General features: G+C 42.8%; 1 protein-coding gene across 5 annotated transcripts in view; it reads right to left on the bottom strand.

Annotated features, from left to right (window-relative positions):
* MTM1 (myotubularin 1) overlaps positions 1 to 13,862 on the bottom strand; it is a 94,899-nt gene that overhangs the window by 27,014 nt on the left and 54,023 nt on the right. For 3 of the 5 annotated variants that reach the window (XM_034648811.1, XM_034648812.1, XM_034648815.1), the window contains 3 exons: positions 4,379 to 4,462; positions 2,934 to 3,017; positions 673 to 822 (listed from right to left, as the gene is read on the bottom strand). In XM_034648811.1, the coding sequence (XP_034504702.1) occupies positions 673 to 822; positions 2,934 to 3,017; positions 4,379 to 4,462 (318 nt within the window). The remainder of the gene's footprint in view (positions 1 to 672; positions 823 to 2,933; positions 3,018 to 4,378; positions 4,463 to 13,862) is intronic. The other 2 variants (XM_034648813.1, XM_034648814.1) reach the window with 1 other exon arrangement.

Raw genomic sequence — 13,862 nt, 5'->3', positions numbered from 1 at the left:
AACAAAACAATGTACTTATTATGACATGCCCTGTAAATTAAGAGGGGAAAAAATTCTCTAAATTTTTAGTCAATAAAATTTATGCACACAAAGTAGACGGTATGACTCATACATAAATATTTAAGAGCCAAACAGAACTTTGTGAACTAGGTCCAATGATACCGTAACTATAGTGTCTGGAATAATCTGCTCTTGGCTCCAGTTTGCCGACTGTATTCAGGCAGCTTGCGAATGTGATGAGGATAAGCTAGACCAACTAAAGCCGGCACTCACGTGCTCTATAACAGAAGACAGGCAGCGTGTCATTTCCAGTATGATTCAGCCGACGCTCATGGAGAGCCTGTCACATGTCAGGTATGGTACTACAAAGGTGAAAACCATAAAACCCCTGTCTTGCCTTCTTTCCTTCCAGCTAGCACTTGGTTGACATATGCATTACTTAGACCCTCTCTTGTATGAGAATTAGTTTACGCTCATTTTCTGATCTTGATTGTGAGCTCTGGAAGATGGGTGCTGTCTTACTTCTTTTCCCAGTTGGCATAGTACTGTGCACTCAGACGACACTTAAAAATTACAGGGTGGATTGAAATTCCAAGAGTGTTTCTCTGACTTGACTACTATTTTATGGGATAAAAGGCAATCTTTGAGGAAAACATTAACTGTAGTACTCACTGGAATTCGATTTCTGGATCTAAAAGTTGCAACTCTCCTGAGATCGTCATCTGAAGCACGATATGGAACCACCAAGAGAGCAGGGTAAGTGTCACAGAGTTCATAGCACTTATTGATAAAAGTTATTCTCCAGTGGTGATTGGGCAAGCCCTGCAGGAGAAAAGGAAGTCCAAGTCAGTATAGCACGACATCATCTCTGGATTTGGCCTTGGGTCTCCTTTCTTCTTTCTAGCAAAATCTGCACATGCCTCTTTGACCACAGGGTAGTGGCGGTCTACCGATTTATACTAAAGGGAGCCAAATCCGTAATCCAGACAACATAAGAACACAAGACAAAACACTGGTGGTTCCCATAATTCTAAAATATCATTGGTGAATACAGATTCTCTTGAATTTGAGAGCTTCCTTTATTTCATGTCAAATTATTTCTTACTACATGTACAATAAAGATAAACCCAAGCTCATCCCCCACCTGTGTACCCCACCCCCACCCCAAAGAAAAGTTCATCATGTAATTTCAACCTGTGCCTAACCGAGGGTAGAAAAGAGATTGGGCAACTCCCTCTCCCTACTCAAAACAGAGTGAATGCTTCAGTCTGCTCCAAAGTAGAAAGAGGTTAAGTTTATGAAGAAAGTCACAGAGGGGAAACAGAGAAAAACCCCTCTGGGGAGGTTCATTTCGCCACCTCCTAAAAGTTTTTTTCAATCAAGTGGTTTGGGATTGGTGATCGCTCTATAGGTTGTATGAGAAATACAGTCATCTGCATTCTAAGCACACTGCTAATGTGACAGGGAGACATGGAGTACACCTCCCATCCTGTCATCTACCCACAAACCGTATCTAGTATGGACAAGATCCAGAGGTGGTGGAATATTCTCTCCCCATACTCACAAATACACAAATACACACATGAAGGTGAGCTATGTGGGGGCTTGCTTTGGGGACAGACATTGTACCTTTTCCTTAGGTCTGGTCCTATAGACCACGGACCAAACAGGTGAGTCTGATGCTGAATCCAATTAGAGAGTTATAAGTCCCATGAGAAAGTTATAAGAAGAAAAGATGAAATATAACGGCAGTGTAGAACAAGATACCTTTCAACAGTTCATATATGCATGCAATCTTAAACAGGAACTGTCTTGTTTCAAGCTAGAAACACCGATCTAAAAAATAAGTCTTAATATTGTCAGTAACACTCCAAAACTAAGGTACAGGTATTTAAATACATAATGTTACAGAGGTCTCCAAAACATGCAAAATGTTTTAATGGTCTTTCTTCTGCCTCAATGACTGACCCAGAACAGAGGTCATTAAACTGAGAGGTATAGATAGCCTCCACAGTCTAAAGCTAACTTCCAGAAGCATGGGACATACTACCTCATACATGTGATTTAAACTCCTGCACACACACTCCTGAGCATCGGATCTGCTTACAAATATGCACACCACTGGTCAAGACAAAAAAAAAAAAACAGTGTGGGTGCTTGGTAGTGGAGGTGGTGGCTAGAAGGTTCTTCTCAAGTCTAGGGTTCTAAGATTTTACTTTACATTCACTGCCTTTTCATATAAGGCAATCGGGCTTGATCTGATTCTCAAAGATCACTCGACAAAAGTTCCCAATTATTTTAAGAGCTGTGTAGGATGAGAACTATGAAAAACTCCATCACATAACTCCTAGCTGGCCTACAGATTTGGTTAAACCAGAGGTCTGATTGTGGCTCTTGCACATAAAACGCACAGGCTCTTCTTCACAAAATGCCACAAGAGACCTTTGTTCCTGAAGAGCAACACTGTACCAAGCCTCTTGCCTTCATTACAGCACATAAACGTGCACGTGGGTGAAGTTTACAGAAGAGAGCAGTAAAAGCAATGCTGATATACATTCATCAAAGCTTTCTTGGAAAAGTCATCATTACAGGGAAACCGTTCTAATTCATTTCAATCTGCAAGCCAAAATAAATATAACCTGAATCTAGCTGTCAGTGAGAGTTAAGCTCCCAGACACATGAATATATAGTGACGTGAACTCCTAAATAGTACGGTACAGAAGTTTAACTCTTCTAGACTCCAAATATTTGATTCATTTCATGAACAACATATCATATGGCTATGGAATGAGCTCATAAATTACAGAGTAATAGATAAAATAAGCTATAACTGCCACTTAAGCGAGACTTAGGAAGGATTTCACTAATGCTCTAAGAGCATGACTGACAAAATATTGTCACCTGGCATGTTTGCAATTCATCACATGACTTACCTGCCTTCTGTATTCTTCGACTGGATTATAAACCATCCACCCATCCACGTTAAACTTTTCTTCATTTAGAAATGCAAATATGGGCTAGAAAAGGCAAAAGGGAAAAAAAGAATTTAAAGCTCTGCGTGACAGAACTAATAGTCTACTAATACTACGTCCTCCACGTTTTCACCCACCAGGTTTGTCTACCACAAAATCACAAACCAAAGGGAGACTTTCAAAAAGGAGTAAGAGTGGAAAAAGCAGACTAGACTTATTGCTACCTTCTAGCTTAAGTAATCATTACTTCTGAGACCTCAATTTTCTACTGTTACAAACATTTCTTTTAATTTGTTCTTCTTTAAATGATGTTCCACGAAAATTAGATTTCCAGACCAAAACACACCTATCCATTTTGAACAGTATTAGCAATTGATCAGGTAAGAGCCACTTTAAAAAAAAAGGAAATTCAAGAATAATTATTAAACAGACGGCTGTCTCAAAAGGGAACAATGACATGTTTATCTATTTAAAAAGGGACAGGACATCAGGAAAACTCTTAATTAACTGTTCTCTGTGAATTCTGAATCAATGCCCTTATCTCTGTGAAATGACAGGACCCAGACCTCTCTTCTCTCTCTGTGCTCACTCTGGAGGTGATACTGATGAATTTCACAGCTTCAAATACCATCTATACTCTAGTGACTCCTAAGTATCCAGGGCTCTCCAGCCCCGACTTGGATCTGCACACTTGGCTGTCCAAGTGACAGATCCACAACTCCAGCCTGCCTCCAGAAGCATCTGGAGGACTCCGAAGTTAACACATCCAAAGCCAGACCCTTGAACGCCTCCCCCCCTGCTCCCCACAGCCTCCCCATTTCAGTAGATGGCAGCTTCATCCTTCTAGATGAGCCCAAAACCTTGGTGTTATCCTCATCAACTCACTGTCACCACCCTGGTCTAAGGCTCAACCATCTCCCACTTGCAACATTATTGTAACCTCCCAACTGGTCCCCTACTTTACTCTTTTAAAAAAAAAAAAGATTTTATTTATTTCACAGACAGAGACAGCAAGAGAGGGAACACAAGCAAGGGGAGTGTGAGAAGGAGAAGGAGGCTTCCCGCCGAGCAGGGAGCCCGATGCAGTACTCGATCCCAGGACCCTGGGACCATGACCTGAGCCAAAGGCAGACGTTTAACGGCTGAGCCACCCAGGTGCCCCTCCCCTACTATCCTCTTTACCTCTTAGTGTCACAACCTAAGTCGGCTCAACTCATTCCCCTGGCCCAAATCCTCCTGTAGCTTTCCATCTCACATGGAGTCAAAGTGGAAGTCTGTCCGGTGGCCTACATGCAGCTGTCCACCCTCTAGCCATAGCCCCTACCAGGCCTCTGCTCTCCCACTGCTCACTCCACTCCAGCCACACCAGCCTCCAGTGCTGTTTCCCCAAAGCACCAAGGACATACCAACATCAGGGGCCTTTCCACCTGCCGTCCAGCTGTCTGGAATCCTTTTTCTTCACGGCTTTCCCCTTTACTTCTTTCACATCTCTGCCCAAATGGAACCTTAATCAGTGAGACTTATTCTGACACCCTGTAGAAAAACTACATGCCCCCCGCCCCAGAACAGCACCCCCATTCTCCTTTCCATTTTATTTCCCCCTATTACTTATGACCATCTGACAGATTATATGTTTACTTATTTGTTTACTATTGGACTCCTACTGTTCCCTCCCCTAGAAAATGGGCTCCATAAAGACAGACACCTGCTTTGGTCACATCCTGTATCCCCCATAACTGGAACAGTATGTCCATAGTAGGCAGAATACATATTTGTTGCCCCAGTGAAAATGTCAAGTCTATACAGCCTCTGTACACCCACGTTCCCTAGAAGCACCAGGTTTGGGCACTTTTTCCTTTAGGTATCTTCCCCATCCCCCGTTTTCCTCTATTGTTGTCCTCCGACTGTGCATGGCAGCTCCCCTCCCCTATACTACAGACCATTTCCGGAAAAGCCTTGCTTGACAGCAACAGTTTTAGGTATTCAAAAAGCAAGAGGTTTAAGGTAAAAACTGATCAAGAGACTGCTCTCTGGACTGTCTTCTTGAACTTTCTAAAGCACAGGGCACCCTCAGCAGGTCTCAATTCGGGCAGTGGTAGGCCCAAATGCTGTGTATTCTGAAATGGATAGCACACTGACCACATGATACTGATCTAGCTAAGCAATTTGTTGAGGCTTTAGACTGACATGGAATCCACAGCAATACTTAATTATTCCTGTACATTCCTGGGGGAAACAAATGATTTCTGTTAACTGAGGTTTAACTCAAAGACGGGGGGAACTGTTGATGGAAACAACACTAAAATGTACGGTGTACTTCTTTACCCCTAAACAGAATCTGTAGCACATGTCAAAGCAGTCTCTTGGTGACATGTGAGTACTGGATATTATACTGACCAGTAGCGGGCACAGGTAAATCCTCAATCCTGCTGAACACTATGCCGCTGACATACATGTAGATGGCAGGTGGTCTGAGACATAGGCCTGTCATTCCCTTTAGAAGACCTATAAGCTGCTTTCTTGAAAGTAGTTCCTCACCTCCACATTTTGTTTTTGTTTTCGTTCGTTTTGTTTCTTTGTTTTTAGTTATCTGAACCTTTCCCATGGAGCTCAAGTGAATATGGTGGCCTTTGAAAAACAAAGAATAAAATTACTAACTCAAAGGCCAGATAAAGCTTTCTCTCCAGAAGAATCATCATGTGTGTTAATGCTATCAGTGTCCTTTGACTTGCCAGCAGCATTTTTAATGTAACTATTTCTTAGTCACGAATAATAAAGCAACTCCTTTCTTGCTTCAAATATTCTCTTGTATCTTATATTAAAATTACTGATAAGTGTAAGTTTACAAAATTATTATCACAAGATGAAAGTTATATAGCCCAAAACAAAATTATCTCCATAATTTCTTTAATATGTTTGCTTTAAGGGAACTCTGAATACAGGTAATATAAAAAATTGTCATTAATAGGAGAATGGGGACAATGTTCTCATGGTAGCAACATCTCAGGTGGCCTTTCTCATGAAATCATTCAAAAACATCATTGCACATTCTAAGTGACATCCAGATATACAGGATGAGTCATGAACTGGCATCCTTTACCTCTGAAACATGCCTCTGAGAACTCTATGATGGAAACAGCATCCAGGTTAAGAGCTAAGAGCTGGACTTGGAGCTCAGATATTTCAGAAAAGTTTATGAATCACCCAACAGCCAGATAGTCCTGGTCACGAAATACACAGGACCATACCTAATACTGAATTGGAGCTTAAGGTAAAAAAGACCAGGTGTTTAAACCAGTATTTTAACCATCCAAATAAATTAGCTTACAATTACAAGAAAAATATATATGTATATACATTTAATATTTTATTTATGTACTTGAGAGAGAGGGAGAGGGAGAGAATGAGCAAGGGAGGGGAGAAGGAGAGGAAGAGAGAGTCTTAAGCAGACTCTGCACTGAGCACGGAGCCCAACACGGGGCTCGATCCACAACCCTGAGATCACGACCTGAGCCGAAACCAAGAGTCGGATGCTTTATCGACTGTGCCATCCAGGCGCCCCAAGAAAAAAATATTTTTTAAAAAGCATTACTTGTTAGTTTTTAAAGAAAAAGACAACGCAACCATGAAGTTGTTGATACTTGGCTCCACTGGAACCAACGCGGATGTTTTCTAAAGTTCGATGTACCTGGACTTATTTCCCAGATATTTTAATTTTTACTTTTTTTTTTCCTCTTAAAGATTCAGGTAAGATAATGAAGCAAGAGTTTTAAAATACAAGCTCTCAACAGGGTAACATAAAGGTGGATTATTACAAAAAAACTTACTAAGCATTAAAGCAAGGCAACAAAACCCTTCATCTGTACCTCATTATTACAAAGTACAAAATTCCCTACAAGTGGTGACTTGTGACAAGTCTTAAGTTCCTGTCTGAAAACTATTAAAAATCTTCTGTGTGAAAGCTGTTAAAACCTAAAGTTAACAGGTTACATGCCTTGAGATTTTTAGCTGTCATTTATTTTCTCTTACAGACAATACATTTTTTAAGGCTTTGAGTCTTTTAGGACTTCATTAGCGGGTTGCCATTTCCAGTGATTCCTAACTCTCCTTGGGTCGCTTGGGAGCCTCTCTTTGGGAAACCAAAGTGCCACAGAGAGAACTTTCCTTTCTGAGGATGGAGCGGGGAGTCGGGCAAGTGAGCTGGGTAATAATCAAGTTGGTTACATGCCCGGGTCCCGGCAGTGACTGGACTTCACAGCCTGGGGATCACACATCAGGAGTGCGTCCACCCGGGAGCCCCGGCTCCGCAGAGCCTCTGAGCCCAGAGGGGTTGTGCCCGATGGGGGCTTCGGGAGGCCCTCCACGGCTCTCTTCCTGCTGAGGCCTCTGGTCCCTTGGCCGGGCTCTGCCTCAGGGTCGGGGTGGGGTGGGGTGGAGGGGGCGGGTTCCCGGGGTGCTCTCCGGAGGTGCCAGTGGGTGCCTGGGCCCCACCTCAGCCCCCGTGGAGCCAGAGTTTCCGGAGGTGGGGTGGGGTGGGGATGGGGGTGATGGTTGTCCTGATCCTGAAGGGCCACGTGCCGTACATGACCACACTTAGGAATACAGCCCAAGGCTTCTGTGTGTGCCGGCCATCTGGGGGCTGCTTCACTTTTTTAAAAAAGTAATTTTGAAATACTTAGAGATTCACAAGAAGTTACAAAAATGTACAGGGAAGTCTCATGCACCCTTCACTCGGCCTCCCCAGTGTGAGCACCTTGCACAGCTACAGTACAATATCAACACCAGGAAAGGACACTCTTCCGTGCTCACCCTGGCTTCAAGTGAGCAGGTCTTCCTTTATTTGGCTCTATATTAGTATTTGGGCATTTCACCAATTCAGATTCCTACTAGTCAAGAGATACCATGCACGGAGACTTAAAAAAAAAAAAAAGCAATCATGTGCATTTTTCCAGGATTAAAAATAGCACAATGTAACATTTGAAAAATGTTAAAGGACAAAGTTGAGATGAAAATCTCTGATTTCACACTAGGGATAAAAACAGCTCTGACAAAGAATGTAACTTGTCATTTAAATTTTCCTACAAAAAATTTGAAAGGACAACAGGTTCTAGATTTTATTTAATTAGCCATTATTTTAAATGGCGCCTATGTGAAGACACAGCAACTCGCTTGAAACACCTCAATTGCATTCACTGCTCTTTAATAGGCTCTAGAAATGTTGAGCAACTCATCAGTTTCCTTCTTTGAGGTGGGAGAGCTGTCTGTCCACGAATTAGAGTTTCTAGATTTCATGAAGCCCCTCACGGACAGCCTCTTCCCTCAAAAACTTGTCATGTTGTGTCTCAGAACTGGATGTTGGAGAGTCAGATTTGTAAAAATTAAATATCATTCAAAAGGGAGGCAGTTACAGAAGAAAACTATTTTCATAGTATCCAGGGGAATGAATTGATAAGCTACGTAGATTTAATGGTGCTTTCCAATGATGCTGCTGCCATGCGTGCACCCAAGTTCAGGAAGGGCAGACACTTTTTAGGAAGTAAACTAACTCTGAATACCTAGCACTAAAAATCTGGGGGACTGTTCCCTCGCTCCTTCTTTCCTGAGGGAATTTTGCAGTGTTTGAACAGGAATTTAAGTGGGCAGTTTTTTCTATTTGATTTCTGAAGTTCAAGACACCTGCCTTTTTAAAAGGTTCCATCTACCATTTAAGGGTGTGGCAATGTAAAATCACCTCATTTTCATCTTTTAGGTTACCCCTAAGAAACAAGACCTCTTGGGATAAGGGGGGAAAATGCTCTCATTGAAGTTGGGGGAAAAAAAGCCAAAAATTTTGAGAAAGAACCACAGGAGGTACTGAAACTTGGCAAAGTTTATAGTTCAAAGTAACATCTTTCATGAAATTGCATCAAAAGTAATTTAATCCAAAAGTTTGACAAAAGCCTCATAGGTCAAAAGTGGCTAGCACATAAATTATAACCATTTATACTTCCGTTGCCTTAAACAATTCTCCTAGTCCTCTTTCCACCACGTGGCTTCATATTTTTGGGTTGCCATCACTTTCATATATAAATGTACATATTCACTTGTTCAGGAGGAGAAAACCCCAAAAGTACATTTGAAATGTCAGCTGAAACCATTTGGAAAAAGTGCCTTCTTTCTTACTTGTTCAAAATCATAATCATTTAAGGTGACATTTCTCAGGGTTAATGTACCACACCTCCTCTCACTGTAACTGTCTCTCCTGGCAATTTTGGGTGCATCAATGAAAATGCCAATGATCACATCTGGGCCCATCAAATAAACCTCTCCCCGGGCCAGAGCTCTAGGTCTATGCGGCCTCCTGCCTCATAGAGATCTATGTCTGGTTGTCCTACAGACAGTTGCAGCTCTGCAGCTCTGAGATGGAAGTTGCTGCCTCTTCTTAACTCCCTTCCTACACTCCCCATCTTGACCACTGGTGCCACTGTCCACCAGCTTATCCAGCCTGGGTTTTTCCCTATCATGCCATCTCCCATCATAACTATACTCACACAATCGACAGATTCTATTGATCTTCTAGACCTTCCTCAAATCCATTCTCTCCTATCCTCTCCATTGCCCCAATTCAAGCACTCATTATTATGCACCTGGGTGAGTAACAAACATCCCCAGAAATAAACTCCTGCCCTGCTCCATCCAGTCCGCATGTTGCAGCCCAAGCAATCTTTTTGAAATCAAAATCTAATGTCACTTTCCTGCTTTAATCCCTTGAATGGCTCCCCTCCCGTTCAGGTATAAAGTGGAATTTCTTGGTGGGGCACAGTAGGCTCTGCGAGCTTTGGGGCCCAGCCTTCCCCTCCAGCACCATCTCTCACCACTACCCCCACACGTACACCAACTCATGTGTGGGTCCAGCCCGCGTCCAGCCCCTTCACATTTGCACATACCATTCCTGCACTTGGCCATGGCCATTTCTGCCTGGCTACCACTCCTACTCATCTTCCAGGATTCACCTCCTGTAAGACAATGTCCTTGACACCAAGCCCCTTACTTCCTGCTCCCCTGATATCCTGTACACATGCATCTGTATTGTATGCATTTGTCTGTCCTCCCAGACAAGTGGGCAAGAGCCCCAGCTCCCCACGTCTAGTCATAAGGCAGGTAGGCATTGCCTAGAGAGCAAAAACAGGGAGGAAAGGGATGAAAAACAGGAGGAAGGAGGAGAGGCCTGCCCTAGCAGACCTTTCATTTTATAAAGCCTCGATGGTTAAAAGAATATTAGTGGTACCTGAAGAGTGATTAATGCAAGAAAAGAAACATTCAGAATTCAAACACGAAGAAGAAGAAGTAAGTGCGTGATAAAGGTGTTATTTCAAATGAGTGGATTAGTCAGCATATGGTGGGTGTTGCAACAACAGTGGAAGAAGGATTTGGATCCATATCTTACATGGTAACTCTGAATAAATTCCAAATTGATGAAATATTTACATTTAAAAAAAGAAACTGAAGTTTTAAAGGAATATTCTAGGGATAATTCTTCTATAACTCTGAGTAGGGAAGACATCCCTAATAGGGATATAAAACCCGGAAGCTATAAAAGAAAACTCTGCAGACAAGAGTTTAACCTAGCAGGCCTGGCTGCTCTCCTTAGAGAGGTCTGCTTGTGAGGTTGGCCCTCAGCTGGGCTCTGGGAACCTGGGCTCTCGGGAGAGTTCCCATTGCTCCCTAACTGATAAGAGGAGTTTACGGTGCCTCAAGTGTATAAATGTGGTTTATGCTTACCTCCTGCTTTCCTTCTGAGAAGTGGTGATTTGGGTACACGCTAGGCAGAGGGCACCTCACGACCAGCCTCCAATTAAAACTCTGGTTGCTGAGCTTCCCTGGTTGGTAGCATTTTCCATGTGTTGTCTCAACTTGTTGCTATAGGAATTAGGTGTCTCCTGTGTGACTCCACTGGGAGAAAACTCTGGCAGTTTGTGTCTGGTTCCCCCCCCCCCCGACTTTATCCCACAGACCTTTTCCTTTTGCTGCTTTTCCTCTGTACCTTTTTGCTATAATAAATCACACTTGTGAAGACGACTATATGTTAAGTCTTCTGAATTCTCCTAATGAATCATTGAACTTAGGGACCCCCATCACCAAAAAATTGATAAATACAAAGATTTTTAAAAATTCCCATGGCAAAAGCCACTATAGTCAAAAGACATATGGGGAAAGTATTTGCAACTCATATTACGAGTGTAGCTATTACATAAAGAACTCCTACAATTAACAAGAAAAAGACCAAAATCCCAAAGGAAATAGAGGCAGAAGCCACAGAGAATCAATAGAAATACAAATAGCTCAAACCAAAAGATATTTAATTGCAGTCAAATAGGATAAATACAAGATAAAAATATAAAGCTACATTTTCACCTATTAGATTAGTGAAGATCAAAAAATCAGAAAGCATCCTGGATTGGTGCAGTTGGCAGAACAGTCCCCCAAAGATGTCCACGTCCTACTCCCTGTGACCTGTGTCACATTACGAAACGTGACAAAGAGGAATTAGGTTGCCAATGGCATTAAGATTTCTAATCACCTGACTTTAAGACAGGAAGAGTACCCTGGACTTCCCAGGAGTGCCAATGTCATCATAAGGGTCCTGAGATGTGGAAGGAAGCAGGAGAATCGGAATCAGAGAAGGAGAGTGACGATGGGATAAAGTCAGAGTAAGTCAAAGGACTCAACCACCGCTTTGGCTCTGCGGATGGAGGAAGAGGCTGTGAGCCAAGGAATGTGAGTGCCTCTAGAAGATGGAAAATGCAAGGGATGGACTCTCCCCTAGATCCCCCAGAGAACACGCAGCACCACACACCCCCCGACGTTAGTCCAGTGAGACCCGTTTTGGACTTCTGACCTCTAGAGCTGTAAGATGACAGACTCATGTTTTGCCACCAAGTTTGTGGTCATGTGTCACAGCAGCCATAGGAAACAAACAGAGTTGGAGCAGATGTCTGGAAACAGGCACTCTGACACACTGCATATGGGAGTGAAAGCCAGTACATCTTTTAGGGATATTTGTTAATAGCAATAATTCTACTTCTAAGAAATTAGCCTATAACATACACGAGCACCTACAAAATGATGTATGTACAAGGCTATCCACTGCAGTTTATGTAACCGCAAATGATTGGAAATGATCTCAGTATCTATCAACAGAGGATTGAAGAAAGCATGGTACAGTCAACAGAGTACTGCACAGTCATAGATAGGGTAAAGAAGCCCACTCATCAGGCGAGATCTAGTGGCAAATGTAAAAGTAAGGTATGGAAGAGCACATACAGCTTACTCCCGCTAGGGTCAAAGGAGGCATATACGACTAACACGCTGATGAACAGGCTTAAACTATCACTGGGTGGACAGTAACAGACTGAAAACACGGGTTGTCTGTAAGGAAGGGAATGGGATGGGCGAAGGGTGCTTGGAGCAGGATATTTTTACAACATACCTGTCTTAATTAGTTCCAGACAGTATAACAAGTCACCATAGACAACGAACATTTACTTCTCACAACTCTGGAGGCTGCAAAGTCTAAGGTCAAGGAGCTAGCATGGCCGGGTTCTGGTGAGACCCACTTCCTGGTTTACAGAGGGCAGCCTGCTTGCTGTACGTCACATGGTAGAAAGCACAAATTTGGGTCCCTTTCTTTACCTCTAAGGCCAGTAATCCCATCCTGGGACTCCACCCTCCTAACATGAGAGACTATGGACTCTGAGAAACAAACTGAGGGCTTCAGAGGGGAGAGGGGTGGGGGAATGGGATAGGCTGGTGATGGGTAGTAAGGAGGGCACGTATTGCATGGTGCACTGGGTGTTATACGCAACTAATGAATCATCGAACTTTACATCAAAAACCAGGGATGTACTGTATGGTGACTAACATAATATAATAAAAAAATATTATTATAAAAAAAAATAAATCTAATCACCTCTAAAAAGCCCCATCTCCAAATACCATCACACTGGGGGGTTCGAGCTTCAGCATAAGATTCTGGGAGGACACAAACATTGGGTCCGTAACAGTACCTTCTATACTTTCCGAATTTTCAATTATGGACATATATTAGTTATTTTCAAAATTTAAAGTAGTGCTTGTAGAATAAACGCCCTTCCTAAACAGAATATTCTTACTGATGACTTGGTTGATGCTTGTTCTTAATTCATTCACTCTACTGACCCTAGTATACTAATTCAACAAACATTTACCAAGGGCCTACCATGAACAAGGTATTAAGTGGAGAAAAAGATGAGTAAGACACAGGCACTGTCTTTAAGGGGTCAGAAATTCTCCAAAGGACGGCGACAAAGAGGGCACAACTACTGATCACGTAAAGAGGAGAGCACAGATAAAGCACTTGGGGCTCCAGAGAATGCCTAGGTTACTTCTAGAGAGATGGGCCTGGAAGGATAAGACAACCTTGGACATGATAATAACTATGATGACAAAAAGGCACAAATGGTAGCCAAACTCAGCGAATACGAGGCTATCAGCAAACACGGACAGAGTGTAGGAAGGGGTCGAAAAAAGTGGAGACAGCTGAGAGGTGAGGCCACAAAAGTGGAGGAGACTGGAGTCTGCATTTCTGCTGACAGAGAGGGAGGAACTGCTGACGTTTCGGGAGTGGGGGAATGAGAGCTGAGTCCCCAGGGAGAAGACGTGCAGGGGTGGACTGGGCAGGAGACAGAAAGGAGGCAGGAAAACCAGTCTAAGGACTATTCCACCACTTCAGAAAAGAAGAGAGGAAAACCATGGATTCAGTAAATAGAAAAGGGAAATCTTCCAATGGCGGCCTTGATTTTGGAGGAAAAGAAGATACCACAAGAAACTGGGAGCACAGAGGAGCAGGTTTAAGGGAAAGAGGAGAGATTA

This window comes from Ailuropoda melanoleuca, chromosome X (assembly GCF_002007445.2).
Source record: "Ailuropoda melanoleuca isolate Jingjing chromosome X, ASM200744v2, whole genome shotgun sequence".
Taxonomy (NCBI): Eukaryota; Metazoa; Chordata; class Mammalia; order Carnivora; family Ursidae; genus Ailuropoda; species Ailuropoda melanoleuca.
The sequence above is the reverse complement of the archived record's forward strand: the minus strand, read 5'-3'. Positions and strand labels throughout refer to the sequence as shown.